At 39.4% G+C, this 18706-nt stretch overlaps 1 protein-coding gene across 39 annotated transcripts in view; it reads left to right on the top strand.

The window, feature by feature from the left end:
- Positions 1 to 18706, top strand: part of NRXN3 (neurexin 3) — a 1717425-nt gene that overhangs the window by 130356 nt on the left and 1568363 nt on the right. For 25 of the 39 annotated variants that reach the window (XM_031669072.1, XM_031669069.1, XM_031669068.1 and 22 more), the window contains 2 exons: positions 1930 to 1959; positions 4794 to 4805. The exons of 6 other annotated variants lie outside the window; for them this stretch is intronic. In XM_031669072.1, coding sequence (XP_031524932.1) covers positions 1930 to 1959; positions 4794 to 4805 — 42 coding nt within the window. The remainder of the gene's footprint in view (positions 1 to 1929; positions 1960 to 4793; positions 4806 to 18706) is intronic. 8 more of the 39 variants (XM_031669084.1, XM_031669082.1, XM_031669060.1 and 5 more) reach the window with 1 other exon arrangement.

The raw sequence follows: 18706 nt of genomic DNA, 5'->3' as shown, positions 1-18706 counted from the left end.
ATCTCTTTCCTACTCACTTCTTCCTGCAGCTGCCAAACATCTTTAATCTCGGGAGTGAAATGTTTGCCCTTTTTAACGCTGTATTTGACTCTTAGGTAGCTCTTCAGATCTTCCTTATCCTTGTTTTTTTTTTTTCTCTCTCTCTCTCTTTTTTTTTTTTGAGACAAAGTCTTGCTCTGTCACCCAGACTGGAGTGCAGTGGTGCGATCACAGCTCAATGTAGCCTCAAACTTCTTGGCTCAAGCGATCCTCCCACCTCAGTGCCCCCAAGTGGCTGGGACTACAGGCATACACCACCACCCCAGCTAAGTTTTTAATTTTTATTTTGTAGAGATGGGGTTTCGCTATGTTGCCCAGGCTAGTTTTGAACTCCTGGACTCCAGCTATTCTCTTGCCTTGGTCTCCCAAAGTGCTAGGATTACAGGTGTGAGCCACTCTTGTGAGGGTCACCTACTGAATTCATACACCTGTTCTGTCCCTGTTTCCCTTGCCACATACTCCAACAGACATTTTAAGAACAGTTATTTCTATGGAAGTTTCTCTTAATCAAGTCTAGGGCCTTTTCTCCTGTCTTCTTACTATACCCTTCCCCCACAAAGACACAAAATGAATTTTTTGAACAAAACAAATCATGAGAATGACTTGTTTTGTCATGATTTCATTCTTCCATGAATATTTATTCTGGTCCTAGAGCAACAAATACTAAAATTGTCTATTTAAAATATTATTATAGTTTAATGAAATTTGTTTAAAAAATAGACCTCATGACATTCGTGGCATGTGTATCTGTGTATTTAATATATCATTGATCTTTTAAAAGTCGGTTGCTTGACCTATATTTTGTCTCTGATTACTTTTCTAAATCTCTAGTAATCTCCAAAAACATTTAGAGATTTCCATACTTTAGAGGTTTTTTTTTTTCCTTTATTAATCCCCTATATCCCTGAATTTTGCTCAGAGTAAAGGTTCTCTGGAGTGATTTGGATATTGTCAAATATCTCCAGTAATAACAGAACCAATACAAGAGCAGATAACTGGTACAGTTGGTTCCTGGTTGAAAATCTTTTCTTTTTAACAGATTTATCAAGGCTTGTGCTTTCCTGAACCAAGGAGCTCTTAATATCCCTGTTTGCCTTCCATAGTAATATAACCAGAGGTTCTCTTATCTATTTACTTGGAATTTACATAGCTTTTATAACCATTCAGTGTTGGGCTAGTCCTCCCTGATCAAGTGTGGAGGCCTTTCCAGGAAAGATCGTAGGGGAGAAGTGGAAGAAGTGGTGTCATTGTCCCTGGGCTAACATGACAGTGATAGAAACAGTTCCAGGCTGTCTGAGCAACTCTTGCAAGCAGGAACTTATTTGGTACATTCCACAGGATTCAATTTTTGTAGAAAAGACTATCTAGAGGAAAAAAAAAATTGGATGGTAGTCTCTGGAAGGTGGGATTGCAACTGATATTTTTATTTTTATTCTGATGATTTTTCCCAAGTTTCTACAGTGACCGTGTATTACTATTATAAGTAATTTAAAAGAAAGAAACCAACTTTACCTGGCGTCTTAAGTCTGCTTCCCAAGGGACTTAATCTTTAACAGATCTATCACAAATCCTACTTTTTGCACAGAACAGTGGTAAAAGGAAAGTTCTCGAGATTAGGCCCAGAGCAGTTCCGCAAACACAAGACTGTAAGCTAGAAAGCCAGGCTTTCTGCCCAGCAGCAGGAAGGCTGGGGTGTCCATGCTTGTTGCATGTCCCAGGATATGTGCATGTGGAGTCTGTGATGTGTGAGCAAGCGCGTGGCCCTTGCCACTCCTTTTTCTACTCAAGAATTAAGATTGTATTGCTTTTGAGATTTTAACTTTGTCTTCTTTCTTTTTTTCCTTACCCTTCCCCGCTCCTCTTCCCTTTCTCCCTTTTTCTCTTCCTCAGGCCTCTCCCACCTCATGATGAGTGAACAAGGTAGGTGCTTTGTGCTTGTGGTCCTGCAGCTGCCTGAACCGCTTGCCTCCCTGCCTCTGGCTGGTCACAGAGCCTCATTGTCACTGGCAGGCCATTCGCTGCGCTGCCTGTCCTTCCCGCATTGGGCCAGGCTGGCTGCAGGACCCTCCTCAGTGGGGGTGGGGGCACCGTCCTTGATGCATCGTGGTTTCCCATCCCCATTGTCCCCTTGGCTTCTCCATTCTCCACCGCCATTTGTCATTTTGGGCGCTGGCCCTGCTGGGCTGCATCCAAGAGGGAAGCATGAAACCAGGCATGACGGTGTCCATAATGGGGGTGAATGAAGCTAATTTCAGAGCAACCAAGCGGTTAACTTCCTCCTGCTCCTCCCTAGGCCCCATGCCGGGGCTCCAGGATGGGGGAGAGGAGCTGGGCTCCTCCCTGAATTTCCCTCTGAGGAACGGTTTGCTTTTTGTCTTCCTCTCCATTCCACTGCCCATAATGATCTGCTCTCCATGGTCAAAGGAAGCCGTTGGGGGTTTGACTATTTTCAGTTTTATATAAAAGCAAAAACCACCTAAAGAACATGTTAATGTCCTCATGGCGGAATTCTAACTCATTATACACCCTGAAGAAAACTGCATATAAAGATCTGTAAATTCAGCATCTGCAACTTAAAATATTCAAATATGCAAGGAATGAACTGTGCAGGAAATTCAGCTCAGCTAAGCACAGGGTGGGCTGTGAATGAAGCCTTTTTCTCCTAAATAAAAATTTTCCACATTATCAGCCTAAATCAGGAGTTGAGAGCTGAGCCTACTTAAAATTGTCTTTTCCTTCACAGTTCAATTGCTGCTATTGTGTTTCTTCTGAGCCTTGGGATGATTGCAAGATTGGTCTACCTGCCTTGCCCTATAACCAAAAACTCTAATTTTTCTTGACTATGTCTTGTTGAAATATACATGGGACTCAGTACCTCTTTCAGAGGACCAAAGAAAATGGGAAAGAGGGATAATTCCATATTTTCCTGTTTTTCTTGATCTCATGAGGAGGGTGGGACTTCCTCTCCCCTGCTCCCTGATATTGAGTCCATCAGACATTTTTGACATAAAGGGCAGTATCATCAAATCAAGGAACTGCTCAAGGCTGGAAGAAGTTTGTTTATGGTATCCAGTTAGCTGTGGAAGTGGGCAGTCAAGGGTATCCTGAACTGACAAAGCAAGGTAAGGAGGAAGCCTGCTTTTCCAATGTAAATGCATCCTCCAGACCTAAGCCAAGATCAGTGGTGTAGACTTCAGCAATTTCAATAAAGAGATGATTTGGTAGAGAGCATATGTCAAAAAATAGAACTGGGAGAGGAGATCAGGTGAGTTCTCTAGTATTAGAAGGCGCTCCAGAAGAGGCTGAGATCAAGTTTCTGTTCTTGCAGTTTAACCAGGGAGGGAAGGGCCAACAGCAAGTGATTATGAGGTGGACATGAGTAGGGGATGTGCCTGATGTTGAGCTGTGTCCAGGTAGCTTGAGAGGGTTAAGCGCATCTCTTTGAGGAACCGAGCTCTATGAATTGCTGGAATTTGATGACTCAACTTTGGTGACAAGTTACACCAGCAAAAGCAGACTCTTAGAGTCCCAATAACCTCCCCCTACATTATTTTTTCCCCTCCTATATTCTTTAGCCTTATGCTCCTAGGTGCCCCTCAGGAGTCCTCCAAGCTTTATAGTAGCCTGGAGAACTAAGTGCATCACATCATAGGACAGAGTGTGGCAGGTGGGATAAGCTGATGGGGACTTCCTTGATCTTGATTTAGCTTATTGCAGACACACTGATGCAGCATGGATATCTTGGAAGGTTAAATCCCAACACTGGTATAAAAAACATTTGGACAGCCTATATTATATTCCTTATGCACAACACGGAGCTTCAAATACAACCATGCTCTGGGGGAATAAGTCTGGTACCTTCTAGAAAGAGAGAAAGAAATAATGACAGACATGGATGTTGTGAATTCCTCTTTCAAGAGGTTTTCAAGAAAGGATGCAGAATTCTTCTGGGTGACTGGTGCTACTAATATTTTAAGTTGCAACTTGAAGTTTAATCTGTTTTTAAGGCAGTCCTTTGACTGCATTCCTCTTCCTTTCATTCTTTTTCATTTCCTATCCCCTTATCTGTTCTCACCCATTTGATGATTACCTAAAAAACTGATACTCTTCTTCTCACCAGTACTCCTTTCCTTTTCATTATTCCTTCAACATGAAAAAAGGAGGTTTCTGTCTGGTTTCCACTGAATCTTATTAATTTGTTTTTGATGCCCATAAATATGTGTGGAAATATTTACATATGTTGTGTGTACACCACCTATACATGTATGTTATACTCTTGGTCCTCATAACTCATATTAATGTTAGGAAAATACAGGAGAACCTATCTTCTCTGAGATGTTCCCTAATAATTTTTATATTAAGTGCATGCAATTTCACGTACAGTGCAATTTCAGGCTGTGCAGTGCTGTTTGCATGCAGACTTTGTCATGTTTCTGAGGATGGGACTGAGAAGAAATGAATGGGATGGAGCTTGAACATGAAGCTGAGGGAGCAGCCTTGCTGGTCACAGCGTTTACTGCTTGTTTAAACTTCCACGTTGTATGTTTGTTTTGTGCTGCCTCCTCAGGATGTTGCAATGCTACTGCCTTTACTGTTGCGAGTTTTTGTTTTGTGTGTTTTACGTCTCTTTGTGTGTCTGCAGTGTGCTGATGTTTGACTCTCCTTGCTCTCTCTCTGTCTCTCTCTCTCTCTCTCGCCGCCTCCATGGTGGGACACCATGCTTCCTCTACTTACTTGGACCTTCATTTCTGTAGGTAGAAGTAAAGGTAGAGCTCACTTTACTTTTATCATAATAACTATCAATCTGCGTCTTGAAATATTCATGCATCCAAGAGGATTGTCGATTCTGAATGCAGTCCAGATTATAAATTAGGATTGTCGATTCTGAATACAGTCCAGATTATAAATTAATGGTTTTAACAACAACAGAAAAATAAGAATAAAAATAAAAAGCCAGTGCTATCATTTCCCTTCAGTGCACTTCACGTTCAGTGTTTGGGGATGATTCTGTATTGGCCTGCCTCCCTCTAAACTGAGGGTGGGCCTTCTGCATGATCTTGTACTCTTTCTAGCAGGAATGGGGGACTCTGAAAGTGGTTACACAGTATAGGGAAGATACATGTTACTTCCATGCAGGGTGTTCTAAGATCCCCTCCTAGTAAATATATTGAGGGAACAGGGGAAGTATGAAATTATGCATCATTATTGCTATTACTTGAAATAACTGAATTTGGGGATAACATTGGTGGGGGAAAGATGGTAGACGAGAAAGGGAGAGTATTGGTGAATTGCCTGAAATTTTATTTAATGTGGAATTGCGAGGGGGGATATTTATTTATTTATCTTTTTTTCCTGTGTTGTATTTCCTGTATATGTGGGATTTGGAATTTTCTGATGGGGTAATGGGTTCAGAAAGGTGGGACTGGGAGGGTGTAAAAGAACACAGGAATGAAAATGTGTTATACAGTCAGGAGGAAGAGGAGAAGGAGGTAATGTAGGATTTTTACTTACAAAGCCAGCCTTTTGCCAGGTGGGCAGAGAAAAGGAGAGAGGCTGAGCGCGCGAGCTTGTGCCAGCACTCTGACATGCCTTTCATCGCATCACACCTTTAGGTAACGCATCCATTTCTAATCAAAGCTCTCAGAGACCCAAGCCTAGAGAACCTGGCTCACTAGCTCAAATTGGATTAGTTGTTCAGGAGTGAAGGGAGAGGTTAACTGATAAATTATAAATATGTGTCTGCATCTAGTCTTCCCTGCTTCCTCCTTCACTCTGCAGCCCCTATCTCAATGAGTATGTGTGCTGTCTCTTCCTTCAAAGACTGGCAAGTAACAGAAGTAGGAAATGTGTTTTATGCCATGAGGATGTTGAAGAAAGAAGGGGCCGACAAGTTATTGAAAGCATGGATTCAATGACGCGTCTGTGAGCTGGCTATCTCTTATTTGAGTTTTATGCTTTTCTGGGTCTTTGAAAAGTTATGTATGGTTGCCTTGGAAGCAGTTCAGTCCTTTCCACTTTGGGGTTGGTTGATTGCCTGTTCCTTTTATGCAAATCCCAGGTGGCTTCATTCTCAGAAATCTGTCATGGGGAACCCTTACCCCATTGCTAAGTTGGTATCTTTTGAAAGGAGGTAGGTGGAAAAGTGGGGAGAGGAAGAGGAATAAATGATTACAGGGCTACATCTGGCTGTATCTCCACCTCACCACTGATGCTACTCAGTGGAAGGCACTGGTGACCTCAGAGGCACAGCCACCAATCTGCCTAGGACTCAACTTTTCTGATGCATGTGGCACTGTTGCCTCTTCTCTCAATGGCAATGCATTAGAGTCAGTCTCTGTCTCCTTGTCTTTCCCTAATCCCTTACAACATCCCATAAAATAGATGTTTTAAGTGTTTTTTAGATTTTGCACGTGAGTATCTTCTTTCTCTGAGTCACTGCTACTACCACTACTAGAAGCTGTTAACACTTACGGAGTACTCGTCATGCACCAGCCATTGTGCTATATGGTTAATGGACTTGTCACACTTAACGCTCATAACTCGTCTGTGAGGTAGGTGGTGGCATTATTCTTGTTTTATGGATAAGAATAAGGCTCAGAGTCAGATAACATAAGTTGATGACTACTAAGTGAGAATCGAACCCAGAATCTGTGCCCCTAACCCCTACTCTACACTGCCTCTCCCAGATACAAAGGTGCCCTCCATGTTTAAGCCTTCTAGCTACCTCTCTGCACTGACCTGTCATAAGTTCCAGCCTACCACCTTGCATTCTCTGTAACATACGTCTATGTAAATGCCCCACTAAGGGAGGCACTTCAGTAGGCTCAAAGTCAACCTTCATATCATCTGCCCACAAACCAGCTTCCCTTTATGATGTCTCCCCGTTTGTTAATGCAGTTCCCACTCGCCTTATCACCGGGTGTGAAACCCAGGAATTACTTTCTATCATTCTCCTTCCTGAACCTTCCTACTCCCAGGCAATTGGTAGAGAGAGAGCTTGTTGAGACTCTCCTCCGGAAAGTCTCTTGCATCTCTACTGTCAGCTCCCTGGATCAGTTTCCAGTTAGCACTTACTCAATTATTGACCTCTCCTAATTAGTCTTTCTGCCTCTATTCTCTTCCAGTCTATTCAGTGGTTGAGAATTGCTTAAACTCTGCCACCCACCAAATGGAGTGCAGGATTAGTTATCCCACTTTCAAAGCCTTCCCTTATATGGTCCTGTTTACCTTTATCCTGCTCCTCCGTTAAGTTTAGCTACAAAATTGCTGCTCCAGCCAAGTGGAATACCAAATAACCTCTCTAGAATTTCCTCATCTCTTACCTTTGCTTATTCTGTTTCTCTACCTTCTAACAGCCCCTCATCCCCTTTTTTCTGCCTGTTGAAAAATACATATATTTCATTTCTTATGTGACATTTTCCTTGAATGCTCCATTCAGAGTTGGGCTCTTCCTCCATGTACCTCTCTAACAATTTATATGGAAGTTAATTGGGAATTGGACCGCTCCCCTCTACTAGATTGCACATATGTTGAAGACAAACGTATTCATTTGTTAACATCCAGATGTGTCTGGCATAGTGTGTTCCATGCAGAAAGGACTCAGAATCTCTAATCCTCTTATTCTGCTGTCGTTTATCTTCCTGAAAGTGAAAATAAAGCAAAATTAAAATTAAATCGGGTCATGTAGCTCATCTGTTCCAAAATTTTAGGTAGATTCTTGTTGTATAATTGTCAAGGTGCCTTCCCTGCTTTATTTTCAGTGGGCATACCCCCTCTGCCCACCATCACCCCTGCCAGCTCCTCCATCTCCCAAAGTCCCCAAGTCACTCTGCTTGTATCCACACTGTGTTCTCCCGCCTTTGGACTTTTGCTCAAGCTCTACTACTCTCTTTCTTGAATGTCCTTGAACATGCTTCTCCCTCTTATCCTTGAAGATCCAAGGCTCCTAGGTCTGCCAGACTTTGTGCTGTGTTATAAGGTAACTATGCCAAACTGCCTTGAGTCACATTTACTCATGTGTTTCAATCCACTCCCCACAACCTGTCCCACAAAAGACCAAGACCTGTGTCTTTGCTGTCTCTGTCACTCATTCTACACAAACTCAGTACTAGGGCCAGAGTTGTACTTAATGAATGCTTACAATATTAAGTAATGGTTTAACTGAACTAAACAACTGATTTTAGATATGGGGGAGGGGAGATGGACAGGATTAGATTTTCAATGCTGATATTAGTAATGAAATCACTCTACTTACTAACATGTGTTCCTTATCACAACCCTCATGACCCCAAATCACTGAGCAAAGGAGCCCCAATGGGTCATGAAGTGAGACCACGTGTTCTGGCTCCAGTTCCCTCCTCACTAAGGCCTTCTCTGGCCCTGTGTGTGCAAGTGTCAGAGGGAAAATTTTATAGATTACACCAGAATAAACATGGGAGAGGTCTTGAATTTATTCTTAGACATTTGTCAGAGAAAAGAAGGAATATACCTCACATGTTGTCATTCTTTTAAAGCTGATTGATGAAGTAGTAAATCCATAATGGAAAGAATTGTCAAGTTAAATCTATAGAACTGAGCAGGGTGGGTAGGCTATAACAAAAACCACTCTGTTCAGGAGGCTGTTAGGCAGGACATGGCCAAAAACAAGCGCGAACTTACCTAGAAGTGGCTCACACAGAGGACTTCAGCAACTAGCCTTGGTCAGCTGTTCTGAAAGCCCCCATTTAAGTGTTGAGAGTATATTTTGGCCTTCTTCCCCTCCTTCTAGTCCATTTAGGGATTACCCATTCTGGATGAGGTTACCAAATACCTTCCCTTGAAACTGAACTCAGGGCAGGGGTCACAGACCCAAAAGCCAGCAGGGTCCTGACCAGTATTATGAAGTAGACCTGGGGATAAATAGTGTCCTAGTGTAAGAGAAGCAATAGGTCATGGTGGGAATCATGACAAACTGGAGAGCGCAAGTGCCATCAAAGGCAGCAGCCTCCACTCTGCTCCAGCTGATCGCTGCCACGCAAGGATGCAGGCACAGTCACCAGATGCTCAAGAAAAGCTAGAAGTGGACGTGATAAAAATGTCATCTCAAAGTATCTTCTCCTCTATACGTACGTATGAACACACACACAGGTGTGTACCTGCGTGCCAGATGATTTGGTGCATGAGCCGTAAGTTTTTTACCTTTGGTTTGAGAATAAGGGAGGAGAAAAAGATGCCTTCAAAATTTCTTACTGGATGTCAGTAGTGGGAGGTAGTTTGATTAATTTTCTGTTTGACCATTGCTGTGATCAGTTACCAGGAATCCTTCCTACCCTTGGCACTACCTTCAGAGAGGCTGGTCTGTGTTGGGTAAAGTTGCTTTTGTAGAGTGGTGTGGGAAAGTGTGGGGAGGGTATGGAGAATGCAGAGCATGACCTGGGAGAGAGGTATCTGACATCTTCAACAATGATCAAGAACTGATTTTTAAACCTTTAGGGCAGCCGGGGCAGCAGGGGGATTTCGTTTCTTTTTCCCTTTGCTCTACAGAGTTTTGTATTCACTGAATTAGATAGTGTTGACCCTAAGATCTATTCTAGTCCTTTAGAGTTTAGAAGGCCCTTTTGATTTGTTTATGTGTATTTTTCCCATGTAGATTTGATCACTGGCCTTCTAATGCTAAGCTAATCAACACTGGCCAAACTGGAAAGGGATAATCAAGCTACATGAATTTGAACATGATTTCATGTAGATTGCATTTTACTGGTAATAACATTAAGAAAGCTGATTTGAGGAGTTGAACCCCGTCTTGTCCCTGCTGGGACTTGAGAGCCCTGAAAATAAGTTACTGCCTTGATAGCCAACTGTGTATGCAAATTCATTTACTAATGCCAGCTACTAATTATGAAAATAAACTCATCTGTGCTCTATAAATATCTAATTATAATAAAATAGGGGCAGTATTACATTTCCATCTCTTGTCTCATCTGTTTCTCATCCACCACTGATTTGTCCTCTTGACAATGAATATAAAATCGCTTTGTTTTTTGAAGAAGCCTGTTTTCCATGTATGTTTTCTTCTTCTAATGTTTGGAAAGTCTGTGGGGGAAAATAGATTTATTTTAAACATAAAAAGTAAATTGCTTGATTTTAGCAGCTCTGTATTTTTGGCAGTGATGTCTTTGAGATGGTGCTTGAAAAATATGAAAAGTGTGTTTTTTTCTTGTTTAGAAATTTTCACTGAACACCAGACATTTTTTGCATGGATGTTTCTTGGAGCATTCAAAAAAATGTTAATGTGAACAGAAGATTTATTAATAAAATGTACAATGTATCAGTAGAATGTTTTAATTAAATTCCAATTGACAATACATAAAAGAAATTATTTCTCAGATTTTGAAACAACATGTCTGTCTCCTCCTCCTCAATGATCAATTTGGATTTATTGATTACTTATAGATTTTATGTCTGCGTATATATGTCATAAAACACTTTCTCCTCTAAGGTATGAATAATGATCTATCCTTTGCTTATCTAGTTGAGTTGGTTAACCTTAGAAGATATGTAATTTTCAACTGTAGATCAATATGTATACACACATAAATCTGACTTTGATAGCACCTACAGGCAAAGAATGTTTGGAATTGTGTTGTCTTTAAGATACATCTCATTTGCAAAGACTTTGAAAGAATAGTCTGATGGAAAGATATTTAATGAGAGAACAAGCACAGTGCATTTCCCCATGTGCTTAGGCTTGTACATGCTATCATCTGTTTCTTAGTTGTGTAGGGCAGTGTATATCTGAGTATAGGTACAATTTGTGCAAATACATGTTAATAGGCTTATACTGGTATATTGTGTTTTTATATGTAGTTGCCATTTGTAGGTGTACTGAAAATAATAGATTCCAGGGTGACATGTATCAGAATTTAGCAGATCCTCTGCTATAATATTAGAAAAGCAATGTGTATTTGGCATTCAACAAATATTGATGGAGAGCCAGCGATATGCTAGGTACTGAGTACACAGAAACTGAGCAAACATAGACCCAGCCCTCTGACACCTTGCTCACAGTCAATGGGAGTTTGAAAATAGCTTTCAGATGTAACAAACACCTCTCTTCAAGTAAAAAGTCTTAAATGCACTGTTTTTAATGTATTTTTATATATGCAGTTTTTAAATTAATTTTTTATTTTAAAGGGAAATTGTTAGGTAATCATTTAGTCAGATCACCCATGCTTTACATTATCAGAATCAGAAAAGAAAATGTGCTTTGTGTGTGAACACATAGGGAATTTTTTATTTGCTCATCATTTATTTGCTTACTGGGGATAGCATACACAGTGCAAAGTATATAAAAGGCATGCTCTTAAGCATACAGCTTGAAGGTTTTTTTTTTTTAAACCTCTGTATAGCTATGTAAATACCATCCAAATCAAGAAATAGAATATGCCCATCACTATAAGGTTCCGTTGTGACCCTTTCTGCCATTTTTCTTTATTAATTGATTTATTTTTTTAAAAATTGCCATTTATCTTTAATAAATACATGTATTTTCCCCACTCAATCCAAAATTGTGTTTATCCATGTAATAATCAGTAGGCAGGCTCTAGGTTGCTTAACTTTCTTTAAGAAGGATTAACCTTGTGAGACACCCAGGCAGTGTGGTTTTTCACTGTGTGTAAATAGAAGCAAAAATATTGTCCTCTTGTGAGGTAGCTTTGCCCTGTTTTTGATTAAGCACAGGTTTCCCTCAATACAAAGAGAATATCTAATTGATATTATTGAGTTTTTCTCTTTTTTTTTCCTAAGGCATTTAGTGGTAAGCAGAATAACAGAGGTGGAAAAGACCATAAGCTTTGTAAACAGCCAGACTAATAACACTTTTTGATGGACATCTGATTGTAAAAGTGCTGCATCTTTCATTAAAATTTACATGTAAAGCAAGGGCAGGCGCGGTGACATGAAACCTAATGCAACTTGCACATCTTGACATAATAACAATCACAAGAAACTGGAGATCCCAGATGGCAGCTTGGCCTTTGCCATCCTTTTAATAAGCTACTAACTGCTAATTATTTCAGTCTTTTGGGCAAGTTAATTTACTGTTGACTCTTAAAGAGATACTGCTCTTTTTTCCCCCAACCCACACAAAACCGAGACCTTCCACCTGGAGCTTTGAAAAGTGCTTCCGTGCAGGTTGGAAGCTTTCCAGCCGGTTGTAACAACGATGGCAAGTATTGGGATGAAAATGTTGCTTAATAACATTTTCTTGTTTTTTTTTTTTTAAATGAATATAGATAATTTAAAAAATTTGTTTGAAGAGCCATTGTGTGCGTGTGCATGCATGTGTGTGCGTGTGTAAGAGCAATAGATGGAGCGGCCAATGCAGGCAGAAAATCTGAAATTTGGAGCCTATTTAAGAGTGAAAGAACAGCTGCCTTTTAAATGGTTGCTAATTCTGACAATTAATGCTGTTCTGTGAGTGTGTGATTTTCTGTGATAGCGGTTAGGAAGGATGATGGTGTGTAATAGCTCATTTCCTAAGCTTTAGGGTAATGTAGCATAGTAAAGACCATAGGACTGAAAGATAACTGGGTCCCCCACGCTCTGCAGCCCTTTTAAATGAAACCCCTGCAAAGCCTGCTTTTCTCTGTACTTTGACCTCCTTGGGATGATTTCATATTTTAGCACAGACACAGATTATTAAATGAATGATGTGCAAGTGGGCTTGGATGCATCAGATCTGAGTTTCGAAAAGAACCTTATTTGCAACGAGCTGCCTGACAATCAAAATATTTACTTAAAGATAAGCTAAGGACGATGCCTCGCAAATGCCTGCAGATCTGTTATTGAAATGAGAGTCAGTACATTGGCTTGATACTATACGAAAATAAATCTCAAACCTCAAATACTATTGTGTGTGTGTGTTTGTGTGTGTCTATTATACTTCTCTCCAAATAAAAGTCTTTCAAACAATAAAGAAATATAGAAAAGTCTCTCAACCCATTTTCTTGAAATATTTGAAATAAATTTGTTACTATAATCCGTTGTTCCTTGTTGCTGGTAATAATTGCTAAATGGCAAATACGCATTGAGCAACACACTCTTCTATTATTAGTGATATCTCTGAACCCGAACTTGATAATGTGAGTTTTGTGGTCCAATATTTTACCCATAATGGCTTGTGTGCTATGAAGTTGATGAAAGGACTGTGAAACTCAATCAAATATTAACCTCTTGCTTATTAAACCTAGACTTATTAAACCTATTTGTGTATTAACTGGGGAAGTTTTAAATGTTCTGTTTCTTTAAAAACAATGCATTATATGATTTCAAAATAGGCCCAAGGAAAAATAGAAATCTGGGTGAATTTGAGGAAGTTTTGTTGTCTTGTAGAACCTGGTATTATATAGCACGTTCAGCCAGATTGTCATCTTCCGAAAAAATTTTGAGAAATGCTAATAATGTTTATTGTTTTAACTTTTTCTTTAGGTTTGGGGTATATGTGCAGATTGGTTATATAGGTGAATCGTGTGCCATAGGGGTTTGGTATATAGATTATTTTGTCACCCAGGTAATAAGTATCGTACCCGATAGGTAGTTTTTCCATCCTCTTTCTCCTCCCACCCTCCATCCTCTACCCTCAAGTAGTCCCTGGTGTCTTGTTACCTTCTTGGTGTTCATGTGTACTCAATGTTTAGAAATGCTAATAATATTTCAAGGAAAAAAAAAACTGGAAAAAGTAAGTTCTGAAAACATAGTTTTAAACTAAGCAGGTTTATTGACTGCGGGACTTCTCAGAGCCTTTGTTTTGACAAGGCAAATTACAAACCTCTGAGAAGGAAAATGTACATTTCAAAGTAACCAAAATTTATTTGACATGAAACCCTTTTTTATGATTTTCATTTTGGATGAAAATAGCTAGAATTAGAACTAGTTAGTGTTCAGTTAAAAAAACTTTGGACAGTAATTTTAAAGTAGCTACCAAAGCTAATATTATAAGGCTTAATGACTGTAAAACTTGAAGGAAGCTTTTGGCTTGGCTTAACTCAAGAATCCTTTTAACTACATTTTCTGTTTTGATTGGGAATAGTTTTTTTGGAAGGGTTCATTTAAATAGGGAAATTACTGCTTCCTGGTAAAGTACACACCACAGATGTTAAAACAACTGCAGTTTTAAAGATACTAGTCTGGTTAGAACACTTCCAGTTTGTATTACCTGAGTATTTAAACAGATATCCATATAGTGTGTGTAAACAATACTTCTGAGAATGGCTGCTTAACGCTAGGAAGAGCTGATCTCAGCATCACATGAGAAAACTACTAGGAACTTTAGTCTTATTTGCTTTCCAATTTGGAGCAGGTCAACAGTCATCATGGTTATTTCTCTACTGTCTATCTAATGTCATTCATCCTGAGAGTCTGGTTATGAATGACTTTTTTTTTTTTTTCCCCAGACAGTTCAACATGTAGGTGAAGGAATTGCTTTCTGGTAGGAATTACTTGTTTAGAAGTCATTGGCTCAGCTAAGGATTTTGTGGGCTGTCTCAGTGCACAGCTGAGGACTTTGTCCTATTTATGTGCTGTCTGTTCAGTATGAAGTGGCAGCCATTGATCCATCTGTAGTACACCATTTGCCTGGAGCTGTTTATCTGGTCTTGGAGATGTAGTTTGCTGAGCCAGGCATACACTCCCTTGTTTCCCCAAGTGACCAATAATGAGTCTTTACAAATGCCTTGGCCCAAATTGTTATGAGTGAGATTCTGCAGTTCTAAACTAATTGAGCCATGTGACAACTGAACCTGGAATACTAGATCTCCAGGTATGAATAATTCTAACCTCGGGTCAGCATTATGGAACAAATAGAACAGTGAGATATATGTGAGGACCTAATTCAGAATGCTGGGGAATAAAATATAGTGGGTTAAAGTACTGATGGTAGTGTTTGACCCTCACAAGCTATACAACCTTGTTAAGCTTCATTATCCTAATAAGCAAAATGGGAGCAAGAATACTACATACTTCGTAAGGCTGCTGAGAGGACCTATTGAGACAATAATATTAAAGGCTTATGGTAGAGCTTAGCCAACATACATAAGCATTAGTTTAGTTATCTTAAACATTAACAACAAACTTTAATTATTATAAATATATCTTGTCAATATCAGCATCACTCATTAAATCTGGGAACTTTGAACATATTATTCAATCTTTTTGACCATCTGTGTTTTTACCTGTAAAATGCCTACTTGGTAGGTTTGTTCTGGCTAATAATTGATACAATGCAGGTGAAAGTGCTGTGCAAATTAAAATAGTACTACACAATGTTAAATAATAAGCAGTTCATGAGAATACAAGCTCCATAAAATCAGAGGCAGTATCTGATTTTGTTTGTCTTGGTATATCCAGTGCCTGTAACAGTGCCTGCCCCATTGTGGAAACAACTTAGTAAATACTTGTTGATGAGTTAAGTAACTTCTTAGCAGAGTTCTGCAACAGGGCCAGCCCCAAGCCTTCCTGAGATCCCATTATGTTTTCAATAGAAAGAGTCTTTGTGTACCTCCATTGCAAGAGGGAATCATTAGTCTCTTCTTTTAGAACAAGTTCGTCCAACCCCCAGTCTGCGGGCTGCACACGGCCCAGGATGGCTTTGAATGCAATCCAACACAAATTCTTAAGCTTTCTTAAAACATTGTGAGATTTTTGTGTGTGTGAATTTTTTTTTCTAAGCACAGCAGAAATCATTAGTGTTAGTGTATTTCATGTGTGACCCAAGTCAATTCTTCCTCTTCCAATGTAGCCAAGGGAAGTCAAAAGATTGGACACTCCTGCTTATGAGCCTCCCACACTAAAAATAGTAATCCTCATAAAACCTGTTCGTTCTTAGGTTTTTGATAGATGTGTCTGCTTTTTTTGTGCACACAAAGAGCTATAGGATTCCTTATATTACTTGATGGAACTATATGAGCCGAGAAGAAAACAAAGACATTTGGTTGAGTTACTTTTAAAAAATGCTGATTTGCTTCCTCAAATCTTAGAAGCATATAATTTCGGAGCTCAAAGGGGACTTCGAATTCCTTTAGTTCATTCCACAGTGATTTTGTGGATGACAGAACATGCTGAGAGGGCATGAGTGATGTGTTTGTCACTGCATGGAAAATTTGTAGCACAATCGGGGCTTAGACCAGACTTTCTGACTTCAGATGTTGTTTTCTTTCTCCTCCCACCAAGTTACCTCTAAGTCCTGCCCATCTTCACTGTTGATGGTATTTGTTATAGATCATTCATAGGCTGCTGAGATCATTGTTGATAATGCCATATAAGGAAGATTCTGGAAGTCTCAGTGTGCAAACTTTCTAAAAAAGGTTATCTCTTAAATTACTCGTCTTCCTAGGAACTGATGCGACTCCAGCTTTCCAAGTTGTCAGTAAGCTGCTTTGAATTTTAGTATTTTATGATGCTTTGTACCACTTACGTACTTGCTTTGTTGATGGCTTTGTCTTGGCTGAAGTAAGATGGTGACACCAGTTGACTTTTAAAAAGCTTTCATACCCATAACTTTTTCTTTCTTGCTGTCCCATGTTGACTATTTGTAACAGTGTGGATGCATGTTGAGTGCAATAAAGATGAGCTGTGATGATATTCACTAGGGACTGATTTCCAAACTGTTGCTTAATAGTTGTTTGCACTTCCTTTATTCCTTTAAAAGTGGTTGTCATTTTATTTGTAATTTTTTCGACTAAAAAGAAACTTTTTTTTTTTTTTTCAAATGAGAGTATTTATCTTTAAGCCAGTATCATTTCTGGGTTTTCTTTTTAAAAAACAATTTTTTCAGGGTTCTACCATGCATCTGATGGGTTAAGTTTAGTGCCCGTCCATGAGGCAGCCTTGGGGGATGTTGATGGGTGCAGGAAATCGGTTCTTAAATTGTTGCAAAATTGCCTCCCTTCAGACTGTTTTGATCACAAGGGCTCTCAAGTGTCAAAGTCATTTGGAGAACTAGATAGATAAAATGCATGAGCACTAAGCTTTTTTTCCAGGATAGAATAAATAAGTGTGTTTTCTACTGTGTGCTCAGCCTTTGATAGTGATTTGTTAAAAGGAAAAAAGAAAGGCAATGATATTAAATATTTACAAGAGTGATTTAGTTCTATTATCCTGTGCGCTGCGTCTCTGTTTAATAGTGAAATCAGCTACTGTAGAAATAAATGCCATTAAACCAGTGGTGGTGTGAAGGTCACTGCCTAGGCAAGGTCGGAGTAATTTGTGGAGAATATTGACTTTTGTCAACATTCCAGATATCTTCCTGTTTTTAGCTGGCTTCCCTCCAAAAATTATAGGAAAAAAATACATTTGAGGATTCACAGGCTTACTTTCTCTCTTGCATCCCTTATGCCCTTTCTGGCCATCCTAACAGTTGGAAGACTTTGGTGCACTTTTTTGCTTGTTTCATCTGTTTAGTGGACAGAGACAGGTCTGTTCTCCCCGGAGATGAGTGGCTGCATCCCGTTTACTGGCTCTTCTGTTGGTTCTTGCTTGACAGTTTGTTTTGGAGAACCAGCACTACTTCTTTCTTAGAAATGGTTTAGCTTGTCTGAAATAATCCTCAAGTTTCCCTACTTTTACCTCTGCCTTTCTTTAAAGAAAAGTTTTTTTAAAAAAAAACTTTATTTCTCATATCAGTTTAAATAAATTTCTGAATAATTACATGGCGTTATCCCCATTTTCACAGGCAAAAAAACCAGAGGCCCAAGGTTACAAAGCTGGTTACAGAGCTAGCAGCAGTAGCAGCAGAACCAGGATTAACTGAGTTTTGTCTGACCCCAAAAGCCTGAGCTGACACTACATGCGATACCATCATTTCAGTTAAATTCACTGAACCTGTTTTCTCTTCTGTAAAATGGGGATGCTAATATAATATTCTAATATATTTTTAATTCATATAAATCATATTACATATGATGTATTATAAATAATACATTATTTTACTTTTGGTAAAATTGAGAAGTATATAATCTAACATATATTAAGTGCCTAAAAAGATGTCTAGCTCTCGTTATGGTTTTAATAAATATATTCCCTTCCCTCTCGACAGTAACAATAAAGTGTAATTGAATTTAACAAGTATTGAGCACAAGAGATACACAAAATGGGTAAAAATCAGTCTTTGTTCTTGAGCAACTCACAATAGAGTAGGAAGAAAACCCCTATATAATGAATTCCAAAAGCAATTCTTTTTTTTTTTTTTCTTTTGTCTTGGGCTTTGTCTTTACCAAATGCCACTTAAAATATGAAAGACCTTTTCTGGGTGCAAGTAGTTTGTTTCCTATAGTGTTGAGATAGCATGTTGACATTGCAGTGGTAGCGACTTTTGGCTTCTCTGTTAGTCTGTGTTTACTTCATCCTAAAATCCAGAAGAGTGGGTTGAAAATGGCAGGGGAAAACAGGGAAGTAGCAATGTATATTAGTGAGGGCAGGCTAACTGCTATGACAGTTCCCAAATCGCAGTGGCTTAATACTAACAAAATTTTCTCACATTCCAGGTTGCAGTACAGATTGGTGGGTGGTGAAGTGGCGGATCTCTACTCCACACAGTCATTCAGGCACCAAGACACCTTCCGTCCTGTAGCTTTGTCATTTTCTGGAGCCTTGTCCTTCTTTGCAGTCTACTGGCAAAGGAGGAGAGAGCGAG

Source organism: Papio anubis, chromosome 7 (genome assembly GCF_008728515.1).
Source record: "Papio anubis isolate 15944 chromosome 7, Panubis1.0, whole genome shotgun sequence".
Classification (NCBI taxonomy): Eukaryota; Metazoa; Chordata; class Mammalia; order Primates; family Cercopithecidae; genus Papio; species Papio anubis.
Note: the sequence above shows the minus strand (reverse complement) of the source record. Positions and strands in the feature narration are given on the sequence as shown.